The following is a 27,943-nucleotide window of genomic DNA, read 5'->3' as shown; positions in this document are numbered from 1 at the left end:
TATACGGTTGTAATTTTTTGTTTTTGATTCAACAGTCAATCCAAATGAGCAAAGCATCTTTTTCTTTAAAGTGGAGAGATCATTTTGCATGACAGCTTTTTCCTTCAAAACCCCTTTTATCTGTGCAAAGTCCCACTTTTTCATAAGAAGAAAAGTTACAACTGTACAGATGTTGCCATAAAACTGTGTAGTATTCCTGATACTGCAACTAAATCCCTTTGTTTCATTGTAAACCCTAGGGGAGCAGGGCTGGACTAGATGATCCCTAGATGTCCCTTCCAATCTCAATCGTTCTGTGATTGTAAAACATCTGCATCACTCAAATGAACAGAAAAAAAGCATCCTATGTAAAGGGTGTTATAAAATTTCCTTCATATTGTTTAAGAAATTTTATAAAACTAAGATTTAATGTTTTAATAATGCAGTTCTTTAAATGTAAAAGTAAATACACTTTTTGGTTAAACTTCAGGCTGAAAAACAAAAATTACCAACTTTAGGCCTTAATTCTGTCAATGCAGTAGCATGATTTTAATGTTTTCATCATTTCTTTTCCAGATAAGTAAGACTGGTTAGTTCACAGGCATTTTATTTTTTATGTTTTGGAATAGTTCATGATACAGAGAGAAAAAAATAAGAACTATTAATCAAGAGGTTTGTTGCCTTTTGGGATCTCTTTTAGCTCTTCCAGAGTGGAATGAAAGTGGTTCTTTTTCATGTTATGTTTTGAGTAGAGTGTGAAAACTACAGGGATTAAGAGATATAAGTCCCTCTGATTCAACAGGAGTGTAAGAGACTGGGAAACCTACCTTCCTGGTAGAAAAATGTCTGATTAATTCCACTATATGAAAATTGCAAACACTACTATCCTCTGATGAGGTTGTTGTGTAATGAAAAATCTGAGATTTGTTTTTGGTAGTCGAAATTGAACAATATGCTTCTATGTATCGCTAAGAGAGTGAGCTTATTCATTAAAAAGGTACTCTTCACCTATCACAAATATTCTGTTCACATGTGCAAATTTAAATTATCTTTATGCAATTAAGCCAGGTTAGCAAAAAGAAAAACAAAACAAACAAACGAAAACCCTGAAAAAGAATGCCAGTTACTTTTTCAGTGTATTGTTTGCTGCATTTTCGTATCTAACCTTGAATTTCTAAACATAAGTCAAGGTTTGCACAAGCATACTTGTTTTTTGTAACAATGCCTTCTCCCATTTATATGCCTTTCTTTCTCTGGCACTTTAAGTTGAACTGCACTTTACATAAACAAGTAATGTGTTAAATATGCCTTATGTTCTTGCTTTAATAAAGACCTCTTTAACCAGACCTTTTTGTTGACATCGGCATGAGTTTGTCAAAATTGGAGTCATTCAAACTTTTTTTTTTCAGAGTAACTTCTGTTAAGTGCATTAACATTTGTGGCCACAAACACACACTCTTCTACTTTGTTCTTGGCACTGATCCATTTACCAAACTAAAAAATTATTTCCATAGGAAAAATAAACTTTGCCTCCGTAATTAAATGGAGGTTACTAACAGAGTGTATGCCACGTAGCAGCTAATCCTGTATACATATGCTGAGGGTAAGAAAATGTCTTGAACCTAGGTCTGGGAAGCGTGAGGGATAGACCAATCCGTTGTGCTGCTGTTCAGAGGGACCCTAACAAATTGGAAAGAGGGTCAGAAATGATCCTCGTGGAGTTTTTAGGAGTTGACTTGCTGGAAAGCAGCTCCATAGAGAGGGATTTGGGAGTCCTGGTTGACAACAAGTTACCCATGAGGCAGGAATGTGCCCTTGTGGCCAGGAAGGCCAATGGGATCCTGGCTGCATCAGGAGGACCATTGCCAGCAGGTCGAGGGAGGGGATCCTGCTCTGCTCAGCTCTGGGGAGGCACCTGGAGTACTGGGGGCAGTTCTGGGCTCCCCAGGACAAGAAGGATGTGGAGCTTCTAAGGTCCAGCATAGGGCCATGAAGATAATTAAGGGACTAGAACATCTATTGTATGAGGACAGACTAAATGAGCTGGGCCTGTTCAGTCTGGAGAAGAGAAAACTCCAGACTGGAGTTTTCCTCTCCAGAGAGGAGATTTGATCAACATGTTCAAGAACCTCAGGGGTGGCTGTAGGGAGGATGGGCCAGGCTCTTCTCCGTGGTGGGCCAGTGACAGGACAAAGGGTAACGAGCATAAGTCGAAACATAGGAAGTTTAATCTCCATATGAGGAAGAACTTCTTTCCTGTGAGGGTGACAGAGCCCTGGAACAGGCTGTTCAGAGAGGCTGTGGAGTCTCCTTCTCTGGAGATCCTCCAAACCCACCTGGATGCCACCCTGTGCTCTGGGTGTCCCTGCTGGAGCAGGTGGTTGGACTAGATGATCTCTAGTCCCTTCCAACCTTAACCATTCTGTGATTCTATGAGTGGAACAAATATAAAAGTCAAGACCCGTCCTTGGGGAGGTGCCCATGCACTAATATGGCTGCGGGCTGATCAGCTGGAGAGCAGCTTTACGGGGAAGATCCTTGGGTCCTGATGGACACCTAGGTGACCATGAGCTAACCGTGTGCTCCTGTGCCAAGAAGTTCTGGGCTGCATCAGGAAGAGCACTGCCGGCAGGTCAAGGGAGGTGATCCCTCCTCTCTGCTCAGCCCTATTGAGGCCATATCTGATGGAATGAGACCAGCGTGTCAGACATGGACAGAGCAACTCCTGTGAAGGGCTTACAAAGACTTTGGACAACTGTCATACAAGGAAAGGTTCAGGGAAATCCTATTAATGTATAATGATCTGAATGCAGGGAGCAAAGACGACAGAGCCAGACTCTTCTGCATGCCTCTCGTCCAGCAATAGGACGATAGGCATCAGGAAACATAGGAAGCTACATCTGAATGTAAGGATAAACAGTCTTACTGTGGGGATGGCTTAGCACTGGAACAAGTTGCAGAAACAAATAAAAGTTAGTATCTCTAACTGTATAAAGATATTTCTGTTTATTTCTATTTCTGTGTAATTGGGCAGAGAGTTCTGTTGAGAAATAATCCATTATACTCAGGTTTCTTCTCATTTTGGGCTATTGTTTAAAAGGATCCATGCTCCTATCTTTTTTTTTTTTCCTTAGCGTCAAAACACAGACCTTTTTGAGATCCACAGCAGCAAAATTCTGAGGTACAAGAAGTCCCCAAGAGAGCATGATATATAGTCCCTCATCTCCATATTCGAAGCCAATGGTCTCGATCACCAGCACATCTTTGACATGAGACCCCTACTGTGGAGATAACCTGTTTCTACCTGTTTGAATACATATTGGGGAGGAAAATATCTTCCTGTATGTATTTTCAAAAAATACCTGTTAGTGAATTACTTCTTTTTCCCTCCATCAAAGCATATAGAGTTCTTCTAGGTTTACTGACAGGAGGAAACACTCAAGTCTGATTGGCTCTTTTCAAGAGTTTAGAATAACATGAGTAGTTTTAACAGTGAAGAGGTTTTGCTTAGTAGCAAAAGGTACATAAGTGGTGTCCTCAGTTATGAGAGCATCAAAGACAATTCATTGGAAAAGCCAGCTAATAAGAGAGAGAAAAGACAACATAAATAAATAAATAAATAAATAAAAAGACAGGAACACTATCTTCCCAAGGGAAGCAGTGAAGAATTCCCAAGTCGTTCGTTCTTCCCGTAGCAGTTTCTATTCCATGTGGCTTTTGAATTGGTACTGGTTGATGCCTTCAGTAATAGCTTCTTTTGAAGGCATTTGTCATAATATTTACCGTCTCTATAGCAACAGAAGTAGCATCCACAGCTGTAATGGCCATGCTTACTAAAATTAAGGAAAACAAGAGACTATATTATGGTGAATGAATCTCTGACACCTTTATTTCAGGAGATAAATAATGCCCAGTGTACCACGCTTCACTTCAGTAGAGGTATTTCCATCTCCAGGTTTGGTGCTTATCTGCAAAGTAAGAGTATTGAGCACTGTGTTGATCTCTATAACTCCTGATTATTGAAATGTGAAAAGATTTTCAGAATATTAAAATGACATGAGGAAATAAGCATGTTAAATTTATTATCAAGAAGGTATTAAATAAAAAGGGTCATCTGCAAACAGAGCTCTCAAGGAAAGAAAGCCCATTTTTGCTCTAATTTTCTGGAGTCCTTTCTCTACTGCTCCCATTTGTCCTGTCACAGTTCTTCTCTATGAATAGCAATCACCTTAAAAGGCAGATACACAAATAATCAGTCTACCTATATAGTTATGCAGTGAAGTGCATACACTTTTAACTGGTGATGTTTTGTTTAAACAGGACACACTAGGAGACTAGCCTGATGTATATACCTGTCCATTTACATATGCTAAAAAAGGTGCATCTTTTTTCTGCTTTAATGTTCTTTAGATCTGTTGATTTATCTGAATTTTTCAGTTACAGGAGCAGTGCATATCTAGTCAAAGACATAAAATTATTGGAAACTTAAAATCAGATTAGGGTACAGTTTATTAATCATGATTCTAAGTAATACATGTATTACTTAGATAAAACCTGTTAAAATAAGCCATTTTTGCCACTATTTAGATAGCAGTCTTACATCTATCTCGTTTAAATAACTTTTCATAAATCTCTCCATTGAATATAATGTCTTTTATAATTGGAAGTGCAAAGAAGAGAAAACAAGTAACAATTTGCTTCAGGCGTTGACATATTCTATAATTATCTTTTGTTTGCTTTCATGTTTATACAAGGCAGGATCGTAATGTTTTCATGGAATCTTCCAGAAACATCTGAACCTCTGAAGTGGAGATACTGTGGTGGAGGGGAATCTTCTTTTCTGAGAGAGAGGGAAAAAAAAAAAAAAAAAAAGAAATACCTATTGACTTTAATATGCTCTGGTCATGCTCATTGAATGGTCTGGCAAACAAACATCTGCCATAAATATAAGCTTAGTCCATTGTGAGTCACTGGAGCAAATAATTCTGAAACAATGTATTATTTTGTAAGCTTAACTATAAAAGCAGAAGAGAAAAAAAATCCCAGCCTTTGCAGAGCTTTGAGAAAAACATAGCCTTGTACAAGCAGTGTGCATCCACAGAAACAATCATAAAATGAACTCCATTCAAACAGAAATGGTTGCAGTAGAGTGAAGTGTCCCTCTGAATGTTACTTTTTCCTCCATTTAAATGCCTCAAGGGTTAAAAGCACGCCACTCACTCTACATGAAATGAACCAGGGCTTTCAAATCTTAGCGATGGCATGCTGCGTCCTTGTTGGTGAGCACCTGAAGTCGTTAGTCTGAGTGGCGCCTGACACTAATTATGTTTGTCATTCACTAGATAGCCATGCAAACCCAGAGAATCTGGGTGAATAATAAGCTATTTTAAAGGTTTTTATATAAGGTCTTACACTCAGTTTTTTAAAAGCCCTCGTGTATCTTGAAGAACAACACTTGCTAAAGCTGTTGAGGAGGGGAAATGTGTTTTAAAAGACAAATGATGTTTGAAATGCATCGTTCTTGCTTGAAACTGCCATGAAGAACAGCTTTTATATGTCTTGTAATAACTTGTAAAGCCGAGGAAAGATATTTTGTCTTTGTCATACAACTCATCACGGTGCTGGCACAGAACCTACCTTTTCAGTATATCGTGCTCAAAAATAATTGGCACATAGACATAAAATGAATTTAAGTTATTGAAGTGTCCTCTATCTGCTGATAAGTCTTCAAGAAAATATTGCATGACTGCTGAACCATGGAAAGTTCTGGACTGGGGCCAAGTGTATATTTGTATGATTGACTCTATATTTGTATGGTTGACTCTCTATTTGTTTTCTTCTCTACTTTTTATGGATACCATTTCTTCCATTTGCATGATTGTTTATTGCAGCATCATGTACAATTCAGAAATGGTTTGTATTTTCATTGAAGTGAGGTTTTTTTCCAGAGCAATCTCAGACAATGCTGTGCTGTTGCAAATGAGCTCAGGTCAATATACAGCGAAGTTGTGAGTCACAGGCAGCAATTTTTTCTGTCTTTGAGAAGACATACTTTTCCCCCTTGGTTTCTGGGAGCGGGTTTTTTTTATCTCTTTTTTGATCTCACTGCAAGCTGACTGCAGCTGAATATGATACCCTGCCAAACATCACAGTCGTATTGTGCAGTCATGCAGGGGGGCATCTGAAGTGCTTGTCTGGTTCATCCCAAGTGTGTACGTTGGGTTGGGTAAATTTCCTCCAAGTCCTTTTTTTGGATTTGGGCATTTCTTCACCTGTGGGTCCATCGTGGCCCATAGCTGAGTTGTTCGGTCGTATCTCCTCGCTTCTCCTTGGGGTGATGTCGCTTCTCCTAGTGCTATGAACATGCAAATATTCTGCTTTGCTGAAGCCTGAAATATTTTCTGTCACTAAACTAGGTGACAGTAGGTTTGGTTTGGGGACTCTGGGAGAATAGCTAGTGATAAACAGGGAGCAACAATTTAGTGATTATAGGAAAGCTTATGCATAACAAAATATTTCGATACTGAAATAAAGCAATAGAAGCAGGAAATTGACTTTATGAGCTAGCTAATGGTTTCAATATGCATGTGACAGGAATGAATAAAGACAATTATATGACAGTATATAATAAGCATATAATAAGACAGTTATAATACAGGCTTGAGATTTCAATTTTTGCTAATGGATTGCAGTGGATCTAAATGAATTTTTAAAAGATACATTTTTTGTTATTTTTTAAGTTAGTATTTACCAATTCTGTACAGTTCAATATTTTATTCTGTTTCAGTTAAACAATAACTTTACAATGACATAAGGAATTATTAAACATATGTTTAATGAACAATTATTAAACCAGCGTTTTAGATTCAAGGTTTATGTGATAATTTCTGAGCAAAAAAAATGAAATTGAGAATCTACTTCTTGAACATCTGCCCTGGGCTGAGTTGGATTCTATAGAATTCAAAGTAATTAGGATAGTAGAATTAATTATTTAGTACATAAACAGCATATACCTATATACTTTATACTTTACCTATATACCTTTAGTGTATGCCTGTATATAGGTGCAGTAGCTAAACCCTCTTTCTCTGTATATATACATATATAATGTATATATGTGTGTATGAATATATATGGGGAGAGAGAGGGTTTCGTTGCTATAATTAGAATGGAAGGGTACCTTTTTATTAATTTAGCAAGAATTTGTCTGCATTGTCTGCATGGATTATCAATACTATCTGTAGGCTTTTTGTTATTTTAACATATCTGCCCTTGTATGATTTGCCTTTTCAAAGGCCATAGGCTCATATCAATCTTTTGGTGTTCATGTTTTCTATGCTTCCTCCACTATTTAAAACGTAGTATTTTCATTCAATCAGTTGTGAGGGGAACCTGACAGTGTACACCTGACTAGATTTTTCTGTTCATTACAGAATATTTTGTAATAATATTTATGAAAATGATAAAATGGTTTTACATAATATTTGGCTTATACACTAAAATCACTTGTAGTTTGAGTGCTATATGTACAAACATACATTAAATTTTACTGCTCAATCCAGGATAATATTAGAAGCACTGTAGGCATGTTCTGGATAATGGCTGGGATATAAGAAAATAATTGTGTGGGCTGAGAGTTTTTCTGAAATATCTGTAAGAGAGAAAGTGAAAATTGCGTTTAAGTTATCATGAAGGTTGGCTCATCCCTTTCTTAAGCTTTTATATTTACTTTTAATCATGTTTCTTCATAGTTAATGTATTTATTTTCTACACAGTGGTTGCCTTGATGACATATAGTCCGGCTTTACTTCTGTTCTTAAAAAACAAACAAATGCAATTAAAGCGTGTTGCCCAGAACTTTCGTGTCCCTTTGTTCTGTTTTGGAGGATTTTTGTGGATACTTTTCATTTCTTGTCTGCATCTTCTTCATGCACATCATTCTTTGAAATTGTAACTAGCTCTTTCATCATTCTAAATAACTGAAGTGCTTAAAATCAAATGATTAAAATTTTATATCATGTTTTTCTCTTTCTGGGGGGAATTTCATGCTGTATAGTAACAACTGTATGCTATTCGATCAGATTAAGTGAGGGTTTTCCAGCCTGAGCTTTTGTAAACATAGAAATGCACTAAATAAAATACAATAAAATTCATTTATATTAATCTGACAATTGCCCAGTTCTTGTCAACTAATTGAGCAGGAAGAGAAATACTGGGAAGTTTTACATTAGAATGTTGGAAATGTGTGACATCTCTGATAATGCAGTATTATTTCTGCAAGCATACAAGAACTACAGGCTTTTGTGTTACACAGAAGATATTTTAGATGCAGCTCAAAGGGATATGCAGTGACTGAAACTAATGAGGTCAATTGGCGTTGACTGATAGAATTATAAAGGGCTGCCTTTCTAGCAGTTGTAAGTATTCACGCCTAACTGAAATCAAAGGTACATAAAATTGTTGATGTCAAGCAGAACTGATTTTTCTTCAGTTTCTCCTGTGACAGGTGAAGAGCTGGTGTTCTGCTCACACGCACTTACCTTTCCCTTTAAATGAATAACTAGATTAGGTGCAGGTTGGGTGTATTATACATGATTACTGGTTACCCAAATGTATTAAGTCCTATTTTGATGGACTCTCTAATGAGGAGCCCGTTATTTTTAGTACCTAATGATTCTACTTTTTGGCAGAAAGGTAAAGTATTATTTCAAAGGTCATTCTACTACTGCTGAGGGTCAATGATTTGTCATGAGACAAATACGCGTTGAGGTGATTGCATCTGGCTTTTGGGGCTGCTTTTTACTCCTTGCAATGCCATCAACAGGGCAGCGCAGCAGCCTCTCCAGCCTCCCTTGCAGTGGTCATCTTGAGAGCTTGCTGCACCTGCCTCTCTGTAATGCTGTTTCTCTCTCTTTTCCAGTTTGAGGGCTGCAAGAAGGCCTTTTCCAGACTGGAAAACCTCAAGATTCACTTGAGGAGCCACACGGGCGAAAAGCCCTACCTCTGCCAGCACCCCGGCTGCCAGAAGGCCTTCAGCAACTCCAGCGACCGCGCGAAGCACCAGCGGACCCACCTGGACACGGTGAGCAGCCGAGGTCATCTTTAGGGACCCTGAGTCACTACACAAGACTAAGCTATGAAATAACCCGTTTCAGCAAACAGTTAGACCTAGAAATCATTTAATACTCTATTGAGTACCTACAAGTCTTCAGAGAAGACGAGCAGGTCAGAGATTTATGAACTCTGGCAAATTAGACTTTTTAATGTAAGATATTATAGGTTATATTATAGGTTTCTTCCTAAAAAGGCATACATGTTTTTGGAAAATACAAGCTGGAAAAGACTGTTTACTTCAGATAGATCATTTTGTGCAATACTTTTGGTACTTCAGCATTTGATGATTGCTTACTTGCTTGGTTTTTGCTTGCTTTCTCTGTAATGTAGTAAACCAATGTTTTTCTTGATCTCTTTCTCTGAAGCAGATATCCTCTATGATGCCTTCACTGCAGTTTCTCCAGGCCTTTACTGCAATTTCTTTACCCAATTCACTAAAAGAAAGTATTTTCTGATTAAATCAAAGATTGCTCTGAGGATAGAAGAATTGTAATTATAACCAGCAATAATTGTTATACTGATTTAAAAAAAAATGCCATAATGGCAATTTTTAAAAGGTTTAAAAACTTTCAGAAAGATTTCCTTTGGTTTCTCTTCCTTTTCAAACTTACATTTACCTTTCTTCTTTACCTTTATGATAAATTACTGGACATTCTGTTTGTAGTAATAAAGAGCATGAATTTCCTTTTAGTAATGTCCTGCAGCATCCCAACACTCAAAGGGTTTTTTGAAGAAGCTAAAATGATCTGTGATTTAACAGGCATTACTATCCTTTAACAGTGTCATTATCCTTTTCCTTCTTGGCTTAGAAACCCTATGCATGTCAGATTCCAGGATGTACTAAACGATACACGGACCCAAGCTCTCTGAGAAAGCATGTGAAAGCACATTCTTCCAAAGACCAACAAGCCAGGAAAAAGGTAAATTTTCTAGTACGTTGGTCCGCATAAAAATTACACAGGGAAGCCAATGTTCTAATATTAGCTGCATCAATGCATCTTAAGTACCTGCTGATTTCCAAACTGCTTGATTAGAAAAACAGCTAATGGAAAATAATAGGTCTGGTTTTCATATAGATTATGATTTTATCTTTGATGTAATGAGGCTGATTGCTTTAATGCTGTATATTTAGAGATCTGTTGATTAATCACTCAACTTATGTAATGAAACAAATTAAAAATTTTAAAATTAAAAAAAAATGCCCCTTGTTAAATGCCTGGTGATGCAACCTCCAGTGAATGCATCTCACCTCAGTTAGAAAGATATATTTTGAGAACAGATGGACTGTGACAGATGGACAGTATGTAGTATTAATCTGTAGTGTACAATTAATTATATTTTCATATGCCAGACACTTCCAAATATCAAGACATTTCAAAATGCTGAGTCTCTGTGGTGTCCATGAGTCAACAGTTGTCAATATATATAAACATATCTTTGAAAAGCTGAGTTTTTTATCTAGTGAAATAACTGTGGGGTTTTTTTCCTGAGTATTTTTCATCATATCACACATTAATCACTGACACTGCTGCATTAGACTGTTTAGTCTGCTGAGAATAAAAATCTAAACTTCTATGTTATAGGAAGTTAGTATTGATAAAAGGGGAACCTGCATGCGCTAGTGTAGGGATAAAATAACTCTCAGGAAGCATCTCTGATTGCAGCAAATTACAATACTATGTGGGGTTTCCCTTCTCACATTTACATTTATTTTGTGTTTTTCTGTTGTTGCTCTTCTCCACTCCTCCTGAACAGTTTAAAACTGACTATTTTAATCCTTAGTTCACTATCTGTGTCTGCATTTGGGCTTAAAACTGGTTATTTTGGCATCCTTTCTGTTTGATAAGGATTTATTTATGCCATTGGTCACCTGAGATATGCTTATGTATGTAAGGGGGAATAATCAAGCCTGCAGAAAAACAAAAGACAAAATGTGGCATCACTCAAGCCAGATCTTTAAAAGACAGACGAAGTTTACCATGTATAATTTTACAAGGCTCAGCGTAGTTACTGGACCTTTGAGAACTTAAAATTGCTAACTCATATTGTGCTTTGGCATTGGAAATATTTCCTGGCAGTGATAATATTAAAAAACAAGAAACAATAAACCTTTTAAGGCAGAATTAAGATTATTTGTGACTTTAATTAAAAATGAAAATTGGCTTAATATCAAAAAAATCTTTACAAAAATGAGAATTCATCAAAAACAACCATAAAAATTCCAAGGTGATAAAGGCACAGTGGAGTAATGGTTCCAGCCGCAGGGAACTGTTTGTTGAAAAGCATGAAACCCTTTGCTGTCACACCCTGTTAGTCATGGATTCATTTAATATATTGTGACTGACTGCTTTTAATCGTCCTTTTAACCTCCTCCTACACCCTATGTGACATTACTTTGGTGTCCTAAGTTGCTGGCTCTCCAAGTCGGTGTGTACAAATGTACTTTTGATGCTGCATAGTGTTAAAGTAGCAAGCAGAGTTATGTATATTCATAGTAGTAGAGTCAGCTACTAATTAAACTAAAATCTGGCTACCCCAAGTCTTCAGCCCAGGTTTTTGAGATATGTCTTCAAAACTTTGACCCTCTCTTTGTCCCCTTAAGGTGGGGCTAAGGTATGAAGCGATGAGAAATAACATAGACAAATTTGCTATCTCTGAATTCTTGTAACCAGCTTTTATTCATATATTCTTATGACTCACTATATAGGTCAAAAATGTCTGTGTGTGCACTCCATGTAAGGCAGCTTCTTTACGCCTCCACCCTCCAAATACAGTTAACTGGGAATTTCTCCAGGTAATGGGATGAAGTCCTAGATTCCAAGAAGTCCCTGGAACAAACACATTTAATGAATGTAGCTTAGCAAGTGGTACAGGCAACTTTGATTTACTTTGTAAAGGCAAGCAAAATGGTGAAAGGGGCCATGCCTGCTTTAGTCATTTCTATATGATTTCCAGAAATTGTCTTCATGTATAAATAGATATACAAATGCCATGTAAAATCTTGGAAACAGAAGTTTAAAATGTTTGGTAAAGTATTTGAAATATAAACCTTATGCATCATAATTACTTTTAAAATAATTTTGTGGGATAAAAAGCAGTACTTCCTCCTTTATTTTAAGAAGTAAGAAATTGCTGATTGTGCTGGGAGTTCATCTTTCCTTGGAGAAGATGAATGGAGCAAATGAGCAGGTCAGTCAGTGACAGAAAAACTTGATAAAACCTACAACGAGAGCATCAGCTAGCCCTGAGAGCAACAGTAGTGCCCAACATGCCCCTGCACTATAATTAGTTTTAAAACTTGTCCTCTCCTCGGTTATCCCTTCGTTTCAGCTTTGAAAGGCCAGAAAACTAATATGTTGTTTTGTGAACTGAGAATTTACCATGTGGTACTTGTTTCCACCATCTATAATAGAAATTAAGAGCCATGTGAGTTTCAAGGAGAACAGGATATTTTCACACTGAGAGTGTTCATGTCTCTATAAGATTAAAAAAATAAACAAGAACTGCAAGGGGTATCAGTGCTCATTCACTTCCAAACCAAATGGATCAGAGAATAGCTTGGTTGTTGCGTACTGATCATTTTCAGTTTCTCAAACTTTCTTCTTCTGAAAACGCCAACCACCAGTGGGACGCAGTCTACGTAACTTAAAAGAGTGTGGAGGGTGCATGGCCTGATATAGAAGAATTACCTACTTCTGAATTATTTAATCTTCAGGCTGACTATGCTTGATTTATATATTGCCCTGCTTTTTCTTCTTCCCCGATTCTGTTTTTATAATGCTTTTCTCTTTCCATTTCCTTTCTTATTCTGCCTTCCACCCTTGTAGCTCTGATTCTTTAGGAAATGCAGCCCAAAATGAACATCAGTAGGTCACTGAGGTACGTATTCTGTGGTAAGACCACTCCAATCCTTTCTGTCAGTCCCATATTCTCCTATACCCTCTGATCTTTCTTCTGTTTTCTTCCTTCGTTCCTTCTATGTACAAAATTTATCTGAATTGTCTATTTTAAAAGCGTATTGGTACATATTGGAAAAGTCCATTTGAATGTTTTATGTATTGTGTATTTGCTAATCCTTGTCTAGCTTAGACCTAATATTAATTAAGGATCTCAAAAAAACATTTCCCACTTTCCCTAGGTAATCAATAATTACCTAACAGGTTTTACTGTCTTCAGTGCATTTTCAGGGCATCCCAGGATCCAGAACGAGTAGGTTTAGCCCTTTCATAACCTCTTTCCAAAATTAAGAAAACTCATTTTTTTAACTGCGTACCTTTCTGAAGCAGAGTGACTATAATAGCCTAACTGATTGGTCCCCAGGCTCAGTGGTAAAAGAGCAAGACTTTTGAAAAGAAAGACATGGAAGGGTAATTCATGAGTTGAAATTCCTATTTCTTTTTTTTTTTTTATCCTGAGAAATATACACTGGTATTTGGCATGGAGAATCAGATAAAACAGGATGAATGAGGGAGGATATTTGTTTCAGTAAATGTTCATCATATTCATTCCTCTTACAAAATGCTATTTTTTTGCCTTAATAAAATATCAGATTGGTAGTTTTTATTTTAGTTGGAATCTAAATATTGTATAGTACTATAGTACTAGCTGTAGCTAGTAACTGTAGCTGTATGATAGAAATAACTTCTAAGTTGAGGTAAATCTTGTGTGTTTTCTAGATCCTACAGTTCATATACATGGAAGAGCTTTAATAAGGAAAGTTACACTTAGGGGTTGAGCTCTGTTATCTATCTTCCACAATAGTGAGTAATTTTATTCCGTGAGTCATTCTATGGAGTTGCTGATTGGGCAAAAGTAATGTGTACTCGATGCAAGTAAACGTAATTTTAAGTTGGGTGCACTCTATGTATTTTCAGTGAATGACAGTGGAAAATTTCTTTCATCTGCAGATGGGTAATGCTGAGTCTGAGCATAAAAACATGTGATTCTTTTAGTAAATCTTTTTGTTGAAGTTTGTGAAAATCAAGTTATAAAACAGAATCATTAAGGAAACACACAGCCTTACCGTTATCTATATGGTGATCTAAAACCAGCTTAGAAATTGAATATTACTATTATGCTCCCCATGAATATGAATTTGCTCTTGTGAAAATTAAGGCTCAGTCTTGCACAAGCATAGAAGCTTTACTTTTTTCTACATGTGTGCCTTGGAAAATATCTGCTACAAGGTATTAAGTAACATACAAGTTCAACTGCAAATAAAATAGACCCTCCACTGGCTTTGTGTGTCTCCTGTCATGAACATATGCAACATTTAATGCCTCTTTCTAAATTTTGTCCTTTAAAAAAAAAAAAAATCCATCAATCCAGTGGCAAAAGCCTTGCACGGCCTTGTGCTTCCAGCTTGGTGCATATCTGCCTCATAATCTTCCTTTTTGACACACACTGGTCAACTGTAAAATGATGACAGAACACTGGGTTTTGGAACAAAAGCTACTCTCCCCACAAAAAAGACTCTCCATCAGTGTTCTTATTAGACCTGTGTGGAAGAAGATCTTTTTCAGGTTTTGTGCCATCATGTTTTTGAAAGCAAATAGGGATTTTTTTTACTATACTTCTAACAAAAACATCAGCAAAGTCTAAGATGAAGAATTGCCCTCAATCACATCCACTCCTACTGCGGGTTGTGGCAGAGGCTTGTAGGGTGGATTAGTCTGTAGTAGCTGTGGAGCATCTTGGAAGCAGAGAAATAAAGACATGAGGCATCCAGCTAAGGCAATTGGCATGACTCTTTTGAGTAGCAAGTGCTGACCCCAAGCAAGTGTCCCATCAGAAATAGATATCCTGGACATAGACATCCTTGTATGGCTTGTTACAATCCTGCAGATGTTGCTTTTCTGCCACCATGCATCCCCAGAATTGGAAAAAAAAAAGGAGAGAGACAAAATCTCCAGCTTCACAGGCAGATCTGGACCACTGTATTCTTCTGAACTCTGATCATTTTATATCCCCTTTCTAACAGTTTGCAACTTCTCTTTTGGAGTACTTTTATATACAGCATATATAAACCTGTCTTAATGGAAATTTAGGAAAAATAAGAATAATTTTGTGTATTCAAAGATATGATATGCCTCCATTGGAAAACAGTTCTTACATAATGTTTTTCATGACAGCTTAAAGCCAAATTTTCTGTGTATTCTTGGTAGATTGTTTACCTTTGCCTTTTGTCAGTCATATCAGGAAATATATCATTCATCTGTGAAAAAAAAATACAAAATTCTTATCTCTGACAATGTCGTGCACTTTTCCTTCCTCTTACTCAAATGATTAATTGATCAGGAAAGACTGAACCAAGAAGGGTAAGTGAAGGGTTATCATCATTGATATTTCAGCAAGTTGTTAGGGCATTAAGCTAGCAGTGACTCTATCAATTATGTGACTATATTAATCTGGAGAAACTGTTCTGTCTATGAACACTTGCTTTGTGGGGAACAAGCACTTCTTCTCCAGATCCCACAGTATGAACCCAATGTACTTCTGTATCTTTCAGATTTCAGGAACCCTTGTTCAAACTCTTAGTTGAGATTTCACTTTTAAAACTGAAAAAGAGAGAGAACAGAGAATAGAGGGAGGCAAATCTATTTTCTTGCTTCAAGAACAGTTGAGCATAAGGATATTTTCCCTCAATTGTTCTCTGTAGAGTCCATTGAGAAGATTCCATTAATACAAAATTCAGGGGCTAAGGGTCAGTGAGCAGTGCCCATGGCAACTCAGAAACTATTCGGCAGAAGAAATGTTGCAAAGAGTAAGTGTTTTAATCCTCAACTTTAATCCCTTTACTTCCTGTTTTCAAAATGAAATATAAATCAGGCACCGTGGAGCGCAGCAATTTTTTTTCCTGAAAGGGATGTTGGCAAAAAGGGATTAGTAATGGGCAGGAGTGTTTAAGGAATTTAATCACACAATTTGTTGTAAAACTTTTGAGACGATAAGTGACCAGTTCTTTTGAGCGTGGCCAGTGAGAAACAGCAAAACCCACTTTAAAAATGATTAGAGGGCTGGCTCCAGCTGACAACCCCTGTCATTGCGCCCATCGATGCAGCCCCGCGGGTGGTGGATGCTGCTCCAGGCGCAGTGGGATGCGCTGTGTGTCCCTTGCAAGGAGGCTCCACGGTGCATGCAAACCTCTGCTTTTCAGGCAGCCAGAAACAGTGAAAACACTGTATATTGTTATTCTAATCAAGAAACTGTCATTTCTCCATGAGGGTAACGTTTACTGATTCCTCACTGCGCTTTATGTGATACACAGAGAGGTGCACCAGAAGGAAGAAGCAGCATCACCCTTGTTTAAATTTACACACATGGCAAAAAGGAAAAAGAAATCAAGATTTCTCGACTTGAAACAGCCCATAGTGTTTCTTATTCTTCATGTTCATTTCTGATAGCAAACAATACCTTTTCTGTGTGTTTGCCTTCACTTCCTTGTTATCAATCACATGCACTGCCCTGTCTATGAGGATGGTAAGTCTTATCAATATATGATCCAGCAAGATTAACATTGTGTAGACTATGCCTAGGAGGTTGCAGGTACCCTGCCAAGGTATTATTTTAAGCTCTCAAGGATTATTTTAAGCATTTGAGCTATTTTTTAAAGCACTCAAGTGTTTCCTTGAAGGAACCTGTCCATACACAAAGAAAATTCCAGTGGAGATTTCCACAAAATCTAATAGTAAAGGCCAGTGTAACAGTGAGGGATGTTGCAGGGTTTAAAATGGAATGTGAAGTTGTGTACAGGTTTTCATGGTAAATTTTGATAACCTATGGCAGAAAGGTGTGTTTAAAGGTGTGTGAATAAAGCACTAGGTGGATGGATATATATTTTTTTTTTTTCCACACCCATTTTTCCAATCATAAAGTCAGGCTTTCCAGTCATTTGTCAGGCTATTCTATTTTCAAAAGGGAAAAAACTTTGCTGGGTGGCATTTACCTGGAAGAAGTTATGATTAGCAGTATCATGTACTAGTTAAATGTTTTCCTAAATCAATCTAACACAAAAGAATGTAGGACTTTTTTCACCCTTTTTAAATGGCACAGCTCAGCTTGTTGTTCTCAAAAAAAAAAAAAAATCTAACAGGAGCTGTTAGAACTGTCAGCAGAAGAGGATGAAAGAGAAGAGCTCATAGGTAAATACTTTTTTCACAGGATAATTGCATGTTTTAGTAGTGACACATCAGATATGGAAGGAGAGAGGTCATGTGTGGACGTGTACCTGTATGTGTGCACACAAGTGTGCATGTCTTCCAGTTCTACGAATGGAGTAAAAAAAGCAAAGAAAGCAAGGTTTGTGAAAATGTGGGCCCTTTAAGGCAGCAGATGCCATACCATGGAGCCTCTTCTATCCTAAAACACAGTATTTTCAAGCATATAGAGGCAACCTATCAACAGAGCACAATTATGGCTAAGCAAGGTTTAATGTTTATTTCAGAAATTAACCATTTACAATACACCCCAACTTTAATTCACTTTTTAAAAATAAAATTCCAGGCTTGATTTCTTTTTTTTTTTTTCCTAAATTCCTTTCAGGATATGTTCCAACTGCAGTTTTCTTCCCTCAATTTGTGTTCTGGGGTCTGTATCATTTTTATAAGGAAATAATCCAAACTATTCCTCATATGATAATAATGCCAGTTGAAAGAAAACAACCCGTTCTGTGTATAACAAAGTTAGAATTAATTTTAGTCTGTCTTCAGCTTAGCAGTGTTCTCATCTTGGAATTTTGTTTCATAATCAGAATTTCTCATTGCCTGAAAATTTTCCAAGGTTAGCTGAGTGTGCAGCTGAGTTGCTTTTGATTTTCAATGTAATCTGCTGAAAAACATTCTTGTTATGCTTTATTGATTTAGGCAAGGTCCCAAAGATTGAAGCTGGTTTTGCTCTTGAAATTAAATGTCCTTAGTAAACAGTTGAAGTTTTGATGCTTAGTTGAAGCATCAGATGTTCCACAGGAACTTAAGGAAAAATTTCTTACCAGTGAGGGTGACAGAGCCCTGGAACAGGCTGCCCAGAGAGGTTGTGGAGTCTCCTTCTCTGGAGATCTTCAAAACCCGCTTGGATGCAGTCCTGTGCCACGTGCTCTGGGTGACCCTGCGTGTGCAGGGGTTGGACTAGATGACCTCTAGAGGTTCCTGCCAACCTTAAGCATTCTGTGATTCTGTGATTCTATGAAATCTTATAGCAGAGCGAAAGTAGCTTTTCTTCATATAGAGCCGAATGTCCGTGGGCCTGTAGGCTATATTAATTTCAGTTTTATTGCGTTTTCCCAGCCAGTGTTTAACTGAAACAGAACGCAAAAGCAGACTCAAATAGTTGGTGTGCCTGTCTGAAAGATGTGGCAGAAAATTAGCAGAATAATTCTACGGCTCTCCAGAGGTCTTGCCAAGTTGATTTGCTGGGGACAAAGATTATTGAGGAGCTTTCCTCTCTGTATTACTTCTTGCTTCAAGAGGTCTGTAGCCTCCAGTTGCAAGATTTAGGATGTTTGGCAGGTGTAAACTTGTATTTTCTGTTGGAAATAAAGCTTACTCCTGTGCAAGAAATAGAGGGATGGTGATAAAGTTGAGCTGCATGAACAAACTGCCTGATCAAGTCAGACATCCTATCATGTGAATAAATACTGAAGGAGAATAGCTTTCTATTTAACCTGTAATTTCCCAGTGTCAGATCTGTGTACTGTCACAGTCAGGTACTAGCAGGACATAATTTCACTAACTATACAAGCAAGTATTAACTTCTGGCCACTCCTTAGGAAAAACTATTAAAATGTGCAGCTCCGCATAGATTTTTCCAGTGCCAACTCTACTGACCACTTTCAGGGCAACAAAAATGCTATAAGCCTTTGATGTAAAGCAATTCCTTTCAACAAAGCATAGACTTACTTCTATTTTGCTGGTTTTAGACATGGCAGACACCAAAGCTCTAACCCGTGTTAGAAAAGAAAGAATTAGTCTCAGCTGTAACCAATGCTCCCCAACCTTGTATGGAGATCTATCCTACTAGTTACACAGCACTTGGGGTCCCTTAAACCTGCTTTCATAAAAGAATAAAAAAAAAAAGAGAGAGAGAGAGGGACTAGAAGTGGTGGTATTTGAATTAAATAACTAGCAAATTGAAAGAACTAGGGGACCGAGTCTTTTACTAAAGTTAATGTGATTGCCTCTGGGCAGGTTTTAAAGTTGCTGAGATCCTATTGTTTGTGGTTTGGAAGCAAACTAAACATGTTTGAAAAATCCTGAACTGATTTTTTTTCTTAGCAGTTATGTTCATAACCAGACATTTCTTTTGTTTTTCTTGGTAGCATCTCATTTCTGTTGAGCAAGAATAAAGCTGAGAAACTAACCAGGTTGTATAAAACCATGCATATTTCAGATAAAGCAAATATTGGTCAGAAAAATATAAACTGAATAATAATTTTTTTCAGGATGCATTTCCTTTGGAAGTATGTCATGCAGCAAATTAAGAGCAAATCTCTGCTGTTGTATTTTTATACCACAAAACTGAAAATTGGAGAATTTAGAATCTTGCTCCCTTATAATTATTTCTGCTTGTATCATTTATTCTTGGCTAGCTACTTAATCATATCTAAAATGCTTGAATGACAGCAGTAGAATTTCTAACCATTGTTCCGAAAGATGATAAAACATTAATTGATTATCACAGGAGTAAAATAACTGTAAATCTGTAAGTAAGTATGTTTTCTATGTTAGGAAAAATCTCTGCGTGGTGATGATGGAACATCTCAGATTCTCAGATACAAAACCTGTCAAGTCTGCCATGCACTGAACTAATGAAGCTGAGAATCTATCTTTTAGGACAATTGTTTTATGAAGGGAAGTAACAAGGAAGCTGAACTTGTACTTAGGCCCAGCGTAAGTTTGGGCTGCCTTAAAACACACTGAAAATGTCTGGTCATCAGTGCAAAATTGCTGGTTGCTGATTTAGCCATTCTGCAAGAAAACTTGCTAATTGCTCTCAAATGTAGACTGTCGAGTTGTCAGTCTGAGTGTTATTGAGTTGAGCTGCATTAGGGGATCAGGAGGGAAGTCCTGTTCTGCAGCCAGGTAGGTGTGAGGGATATAACTCACCCTGAAGCCAGAGGGACTGCCAGCTGCTTCTTCCTGTGGTGTGATGACCCTGCTTGTTCTGATACCATCTCTCTATTCACCTTGGATTTCTTCGTGCACAGAATAAGAATTGAAACTCAGTTTTCACGACTTTTGGCAAAACGCACAAGATTTTTGCAGGGATCAAAACTTTTTGTTTAAAGTATTTCTATAAAAATAATGAAAATCTGCAAAAATGTTTGGCCAAGCCTGAGATTCTCTTATCTTGAGTATATTTACAAGGATCAGCCAGAGCCTGGCCCTTGCCATCTGTATGCCAGCATTACTGACCAGCCAGTACAGGATCCTGCCTTCAGAGGAAGGTTTCAAAAAGGCTAAGCAGAGACTGAGAGCCCAGGATGAGCTTTAGAGGGTAGACGCAGGCTGACCTGGCGCCAATGCAGCATTCCTATTGTCTTTTGGGGGAAAATGGGATTTTTGGATGGGACGTGGAGTAGAGAGCTCTGCGCTGTGCTCCTCACCTCTTCAGACTGGGTAGCAAGGCTTACTTTCCAAGGGAAATTCACATGCATGTCCTGGAGTTATTGCCAGCATTTTTCAGGATTTTTCCTCTATTAAATATATAAATTGTCATTATAAAGATAGGTATTATACAATCTATACACACACGTGTGCATGAGTGTTTGTGTATGTGTGTGCCCGTGTGCATGTGTGCATATGTGTATATGTGAATAAAAACTGCATTTTTAGCTCTTGTGTCTGTGAAAAGAATAGCCTAAATGGGAACCAGAAATAATTAATGCCTGTTTTTAGCACCATTTTCAGAAATGTGTCTTCCAATGTTTGTTTCTCAATATTACTGGGTTTGTGTTGCTGATTCTGGTTTTGGGTTTCATTATTTTTCTTTCTTTTGTATTGAATGTATTTATTTAGTGTTGACTGTTGTGCAAGCCAGGAAATTATGTCAGCACAGATTGCCATAATAGATTTATTCTCAGTGTCAAAGCATTTGCAAATGCAAAACAAATCCCCAAACAGTGCAAAACTGAAATACATATAACATATTTAAGGATGTTTTGGCTATTGCTCCTATATAATGCTCATATTTAATGCGTAAATATTTAGCTCTCATTTCCTTGTTATGCTCACTCTTTCCTCCATAAATAATGCCTTTTGATGACAGAGAGGTGATTTGTTCTTTATTTAAAAAGAAAAAAAAAATCGGAAACAAGCCACTTTACACAGCAAACATCCGTAAGTTTTATTCTGTATGATAAAATCCTACATTTTTTATGGAATTAGTGTTTTGTCATATTTATTTTCATCTTGGAGTGCAGAGAAATTTAGAATCACGTGGTTCAGCTAATGTTATGCATAATGTGCTTGAAAGGAATTTGAACTTAGGTACCTTTGGCATTTAAAATCATGTGTACTTAATTTCTTTTTTTTTTTAAATAAGCTATATTACTGGTGATAGCAGTAAAAACAGAATAACTTGTGGCTAATAGAAAACAGACAGTCATTCATGCTATGCTGGAAGAAACATCTGGACCCTGGAGCAGACTGCAGATATGAATGATGAATGAAAAAACATTGGCAAGAAAATCTTGCTCCCTTTCTCTCCTTCACATTTGCCTTCCCCTTCCCCATTCCCTCCAACTCGGTGCCGCTTCTGTGCCGACCACATGGAGTGATTCCCGGGGGCTGCTCGTCCCCAGACCCTCGTTTCTGCTGACACCTGAACCTGTTCTGTGGGCGGGTGTTAACATTTGGTGCCTACAGTTGCACAAATCCCTGACACATCCGCTGCTTCCACGGGGCACTACAACTGCAGGAAAGTCTCTGTGTTTCTACAGCATCACTTTGCTAAGGCAAGAGGTCTCAGTCATTTGGTAGCTCTCCATTTTACATGGACCAGGATGCTCTTCTTGCATAGCATCAGGAGGAATTTCCTTTCTTAGATTTGTATTAAAAAAATGTGCTATAACTGAACAGCTGTTTTCAAGCGGTTTTGAGGGGAAGGATTGAAATTGCAGTTCATTCTCCTGATAACCCCTCTGCTTGTTTTCCTTGCGATTTTTGGGCATCTCAAGGCTTTTTCTTTGGTAGGTTTTTTACTTTTTTTTTTTTTTTTTTTTTTGCGATAATAGTTTCTCCTTCCTTGTCTTGTGTTTCAGTTGCGATCGGGCTTGGACCTTGACCAAGACATCCTGAATGACTGCCTCACAATTCAGCCTCTCCAGACATCCCCTTCACCACATGATGCAGCCAATACCATGAGACCATCTCCAGAGTCGCCTCATGAGATCTACCAAGGTATAGCAAAGGGACAGAAAAAAAAGCTTGCAATATTTATTGTTTGCTTAACATTTTGGATGTTTTCCCAGCACAAGGTGTCCTCTAAAATCATCCTCATCTCATGAGAAGGGTAGAACTTTAAAAGTAATATGACAAGATAGATTTTAATCAGATTTTTACCTATTTTTTGACTGAGGAAAGGGATGATGAATTTTATGTTATCTATGAAAAGACCTACCGCAGGAAGGAGGGCTCATTTTGCTTTCTGGGCATTTAGCTTCTGCTAGCAATACATTTCTGCCATTCCTTCTAGACCTCCTGAACTCCTTAAGCTTCATTTAGAATTTAAAGAATATTTGTCTTCTTCATCATTCATGTATTACAATCAGTTTTCTTATAGATCTGCATCAATGAACTGAAATGTTCCATTATGAGTTCTCATATTTTGTGTAACTCTAAATACTCCAATAAATACATGTAGGGTGTAGAAGTGATCATCCTATTTTTATTGCTTCAGTTAAGTGTTGGGGATTTTCTTATTAAAATACATAACTCTCACACCTAGCTCAATGTACAATGGCTGTTCACATTTTGGCAGAATTTGAAACATTTGAGAATTTATAAGTGATAATATATCTCAAAGTTCAGCCCAATGGTGTGTAGCATGTTAACATTTTTTATGAAGCACCTTAATACTTGTGAAGGCATCTGGTTTTCACCGTCATGCAGAATGCAATACGTCTTCTAATAGTCTGTAGTCTGGTACAGTCGAGAGTCCAAGTCTTAACTGAAATGCAGATGTAGCAAGGGGCTGGATGTTTTGTGCAGCAGTGAAAAGTGGCATTTTCTGAAACGGTCACTTAGAAAAAGTGGTTTTATTTTTCTGAGAGGCTTCCAGACATAAAGTTCTCAATATGCCTTTTTTGAGGCTGTTGTGAACTATATGATGGCTTGTGTTGATGTAGGTTTATATTAAAAAAGACCAGGAAACTGAAAGCTATGTTTCCTACATTGACTGACTGAATCATAATTTATGAAACCCTTATTGCTACTATGCTGTCACCTTTTTTATAAAACCCTTATTACTACTGACTTACTGACGGGTTCACTACTGTGTCATCAACCTTTACATGCCTTAGTCTGATCACGGTCGGAATATAGCATCTGTTGTCTGAGAACTAAAGGAAATTTCAGATTTTAAAGATATGATTTGGAGCAGGCAATCTATACCTCCCCTTTGTAGTAATACGGTGTTGCTTACATGTGTTTTATTTATTGTATTTTGAGGTGGAGTTAGATATTGGGAAAAGCTTAGATAAAAAAGGGAATTACTGGCATTAGTATAAAAGAAAACTCACAGTGAGAGAAGAAAAGATTGAGCTTGTTCTTTCAAGTGCCTAAAAGTCATGGAAGATATACAGGAACAGTATTCCTGAACATTTTTGTAGGACGTTTTCACTGAAATCTGTTGAGCACTGAACCTTTTACAAATCTGGCTTTTAGACTATACTTAAATGTTTAAAATCCAAGCTGCTGGATTAGTCTGAATCTAGGCTGATAGTGGCTTGAACAGACTGTGGCCCAATGATTTGTCAGTATCCTAAGCCAAATAAAGTGATTGCCGGTAGCCAGCCCTTAGCTGAAAATTGTTTATACGCAGGATAGTCCATAAATGACTTCTGAGGTATGTCATAACATTTTGTAATCTCATTCATGCCTTGTTTTTCAGTATCGAAATTCTTTATCATAATAATCTTATTTTTTGTGTTACTTGTCACTGCATCTTACTGTGCAGCAATTTTTCTACTATCAGAGTTAATCAACATCAGCAGCATTTTCTCTGTATAAGTAAGAAACCGGTTTCTCTTACACAAGTGTTGCCCCTAACCACAACCTAGCACATTTTTCCTGGCTTTATTTCCTTGTTCACAGAAAGCAAGTGGTGTTGTTTCACCTCAGTTCAAATGGGGTGTTGTGTCAGGAATAAATTAATCCATGTCACTTCATTTTGTCAATGACGCAATCCAGCTGAAATGGATTGTTCCATTAGCTACTCATCAGGGTTGATAGATAATATGCTATGCGAAAAGGAGAGATAACAACAGAGAAAGAATTATTTGAGGGGAAATGGCAATCCTAAAATTAATCATACTGCAAGGAGAGATGAGCAAATCATCAAAAATCTTCAGTGTGGTGACATGGAAAAGACACGCTTCTGATTTCTAAGAAAGCAACATCTTCTCTAAATATAAGCAAAATTTTGAGAGATAGTCTGAAAGGAAAACACTTCTACTGGAACCTTTTAGAGAAGTTGTAATAGCTGAAATTTTTCTGTGTAGAAGTAGTAGAAAGTAGAAACATGAACAGGTATCTTCTCCACCAATAACCTTAAATAAAACTTTTCTCACTTGGATGTTGACTTGCTTCTAGCTTACGCACTTTTAAAGCCAAGCTAATTTTTACTTCACTTTTCCTAGGAAATATAAAGAATAAATATCTAAAAGTGAACATTTAGCTGCTAGTACATTTCTGAATATTAAAATACAATAACGCCTATAACAATCTCCATTTTGAGGCACAGAATCTGCAAAAACCGTCATGTTTAAATAAAAACACAACAGTTATCTTTGGATTATGCCTGCAGTACTTAAAATTAAGGCTAAATAGAAGTTTGCCTGATCCAAGGCCTATGTGATTTTATTAAAGAAATTTGAACGGAGTATAAATTAGCTAATTTACTAGGGTAACATTAGAGGTTTCTCACTTAAAAAAAAGAAAAAAAAAACAGAGAAATCAAAGACAAAAGTAAATTAGATTACAAAATGTTATATAAAAGCATCTTTTAATTTTATCACAGCATTTAGAATTAGCATGAGTGTTGCAACCATTCACTGAAATCTTTCAGACTGTTATTGCTTGAAATACTTCCAGATTATTTCCAGGCAATGCATTTTGCTCACTGTGAGTTTAACATCTTCAGATCGCCTTAGGTAGGTGGGCAGTTAATAAGACATAGGGGAGAGAAGACAATCTTTTTTTTCCTTCTTCCTCCTTATGAACTATTGTAATATTCCAGAGGAAGGAGTAACAATGAAAAATGTCTAATGTGTAGAGATCTAAAAGAATTCAAATAACATTCAAAAATTAGAATAGCAAATCTTATTTAGGATGTGGACTGTTTTGTGATATTTTTGGTAGTAGCCAGTACCGTTTTTATCAAAGGCCTCTAAGTGTGCTAACTCTGACATTTTTATTCTGATGCAACTGGTGATTTTTCAGGGAATTTCTTTTTTTTTTTTCCTCCAGTTCTGTGAGCCTAGAGAAAAAAAAAATCTTAGAAGACAGTATATCTCAGGACAATGCTTCTGTAAAGGACCTTGATCACAAGGGCACTATATGTGCTGAGTGTTGTGATTCCTCAATATTAGGGACAGGAAGTCTCAAAGGCCTCAAATGAAGAGGCCTACAAAAAGAACTAGATTTGGTTACTGCACAAGGTGTTTCCCTGGACTTGTTTTCCTCTTCAGCCTTATGTTTTGTCCGGGAGGGCTTTATAAGCCTTGAGGATGCCTCCAGGAGCTCTGATCTACCTGTAGATCATTTCAAAAAGACACAGAAAGGATCAGCAGAACCCACATGATGGGCCAACTTTGCAATTTGCCCTTCATAATGTTATTTTGATTTCTGCAGCATTTCTTAATGTACCAAGACCTCTTTCAGATCCACGCATATAGGAGACATCAGACTTAAAGAGCACCTGGCAGCATTAGTACAATATCTGCAGCATGTTTTATCTTTGCTGAGCTTACTACCTAAGGCTTGATAGAACCCATGCACACATATTTCTGTCCAGAAGATCCTATAGATTCAGAAGATCCTTCTGTATGAAATATGTGCACCTAAGGCAAGAGTAAAGGGGAAAATGTATGACTGATGTTCCCAAGTTCAAAAAGTATTTCAGATTTTCCCTCTGAGCACTGATAAATTCCTTGTTCACAAGGAAACGTAAATATACCCTATAGAAATGCAGAATTAAATATAAATTTTTTTAAAAGTCTTGGAAATAAATGAACATATTATTTCAATGTGGACTACAAAGTGAAACCTCCAGATTTTCTCTATACAAAAAATGCTCAGGCCTTCCCCCAAATCCTGTCAGCAGGAGTAGGAAGAAAGGTATTTTGAGGGCAGAAACAGATTGACAGAATGGTGATTTGACTGTAATAAATCCAAGGAATTAATTATACCTATCTTGGTAATTTGCACAGAGCAGAGTGATAATTTTGTATTTTAAAAATGTTTCATGAAATTACAGGTTTCGGACTCCTTTAAAAGACAAAATTAGATCATTTTCTTAAACTTGGGTTTCAACAAAATTTTAAATGCTACTTCTCTGGGTTTTTTTTTAAAGTAATCTTGCTCAGATCATTTTTTCTCTTCCTTCCACCTGATTTGTTCCTATATAAACTCACTAGAATGCATGTGAATTTAGCTTTACATACAGGGAAAATGTCTTAGCAGAGATACTGAAAATTTCTTTGTGTTGATAATTTGATTTCTCATGAGATTCTGGAAGTGAAAACTTGAATCTTCCCTGGCTGTAATTGTGCAATCTGGCTGTAATTGTGCAATCTCTCTGGAGGTAAATCATCTTCATGTTCACATTCAGGGCTACATCTCTCTTGTAACCTGTGACATAAGTTGCAGAGTGGGTAATTGTGGGTTCTTTTTGTTTGTTTATTTTTGGACTGTACTTCTTTAATATGCCTTTAAATGGATTAGATTAAATTGTATTGCTAGAAAGAAAAGTCTTTTGTAAAATACTGTTGATGTTTATTCTGTGCTTTTCTGTGTGGACCTACCTGGTGGTATATTGGAGTCAGTGAAAATGTTTATTGCCATCAATATTATCCTGGTTTCACACCATTTAGGTTGAATGTTTAACTATGATCATGCATTGAAAGCCCTTTCTTTAGATAAATAATTCCTACTAGTATTATGAGTAAACAATACGAATTTAATAGTGCTAGAAATGTTTGCCCCATACCACTCCGAGGAAAAAACATACATCATACAACTTAGTGATTTCTACAGTATTACCCCAAGTGTTTTTGTCAGCCTCTTTAAGACTAACTCTGCTAGGTCATTGACCTGTTGCTGAGTACAGTTGTGGACTGCCATGGATTTGTACGCACCTGGTGTCTGGTTCCTTTCACATTTTTTACAAGGTTTAAGGAGTCACTTGACATAACACTATGTCTACCCTGGGAAGTTTCAAGAGCAGCAATTTCTGCTGGCAATTCCAGCAGATTTCACTCCACTGGGTGCTCCTGCTGTGCAGTATCTCCATGCACCTCCCACAGGCACCTTGCATAGTCTGTGGGTCCCTCAAATGACTCAGGGTTGTGCTGTGTTTATGGCATTTCATCACAAGGTGTAGCAGATGCAGTTGTGTAAGCATGAAAATGCTCTCT

General features: G+C 37.2%; 1 protein-coding gene across 1 annotated transcript in view; it reads left to right on the top strand.

Annotated features, from left to right (window-relative positions):
• The window catches only part of GLIS3 (GLIS family zinc finger 3), a 124,708-nt gene that overhangs the window by 76,181 nt on the left and 20,584 nt on the right, over nt 1-27,943 (top strand). The window contains exons 4-6 of the mRNA XM_010223129.2: nt 8,900-9,061; nt 9,903-10,013; nt 22,349-22,487. Of these exons, the coding sequence (XP_010221431.2) occupies nt 8,900-9,061; nt 9,903-10,013; nt 22,349-22,487 (412 nt within the window). The remainder of the gene's footprint in view (nt 1-8,899; nt 9,062-9,902; nt 10,014-22,348; nt 22,488-27,943) is intronic.

This window comes from Tinamus guttatus, unplaced genomic scaffold (assembly GCF_059628265.1).
Source record: "Tinamus guttatus ecotype Peru unplaced genomic scaffold, ASM5962826v1 Tinamus_guttatus_pri_ptg000446l, whole genome shotgun sequence".
NCBI classification, from domain to species: domain Eukaryota; kingdom Metazoa; phylum Chordata; class Aves; order Tinamiformes; family Tinamidae; genus Tinamus; species Tinamus guttatus.
Note: the sequence above shows the minus strand (reverse complement) of the source record. Positions and strands in the feature narration are given on the sequence as shown.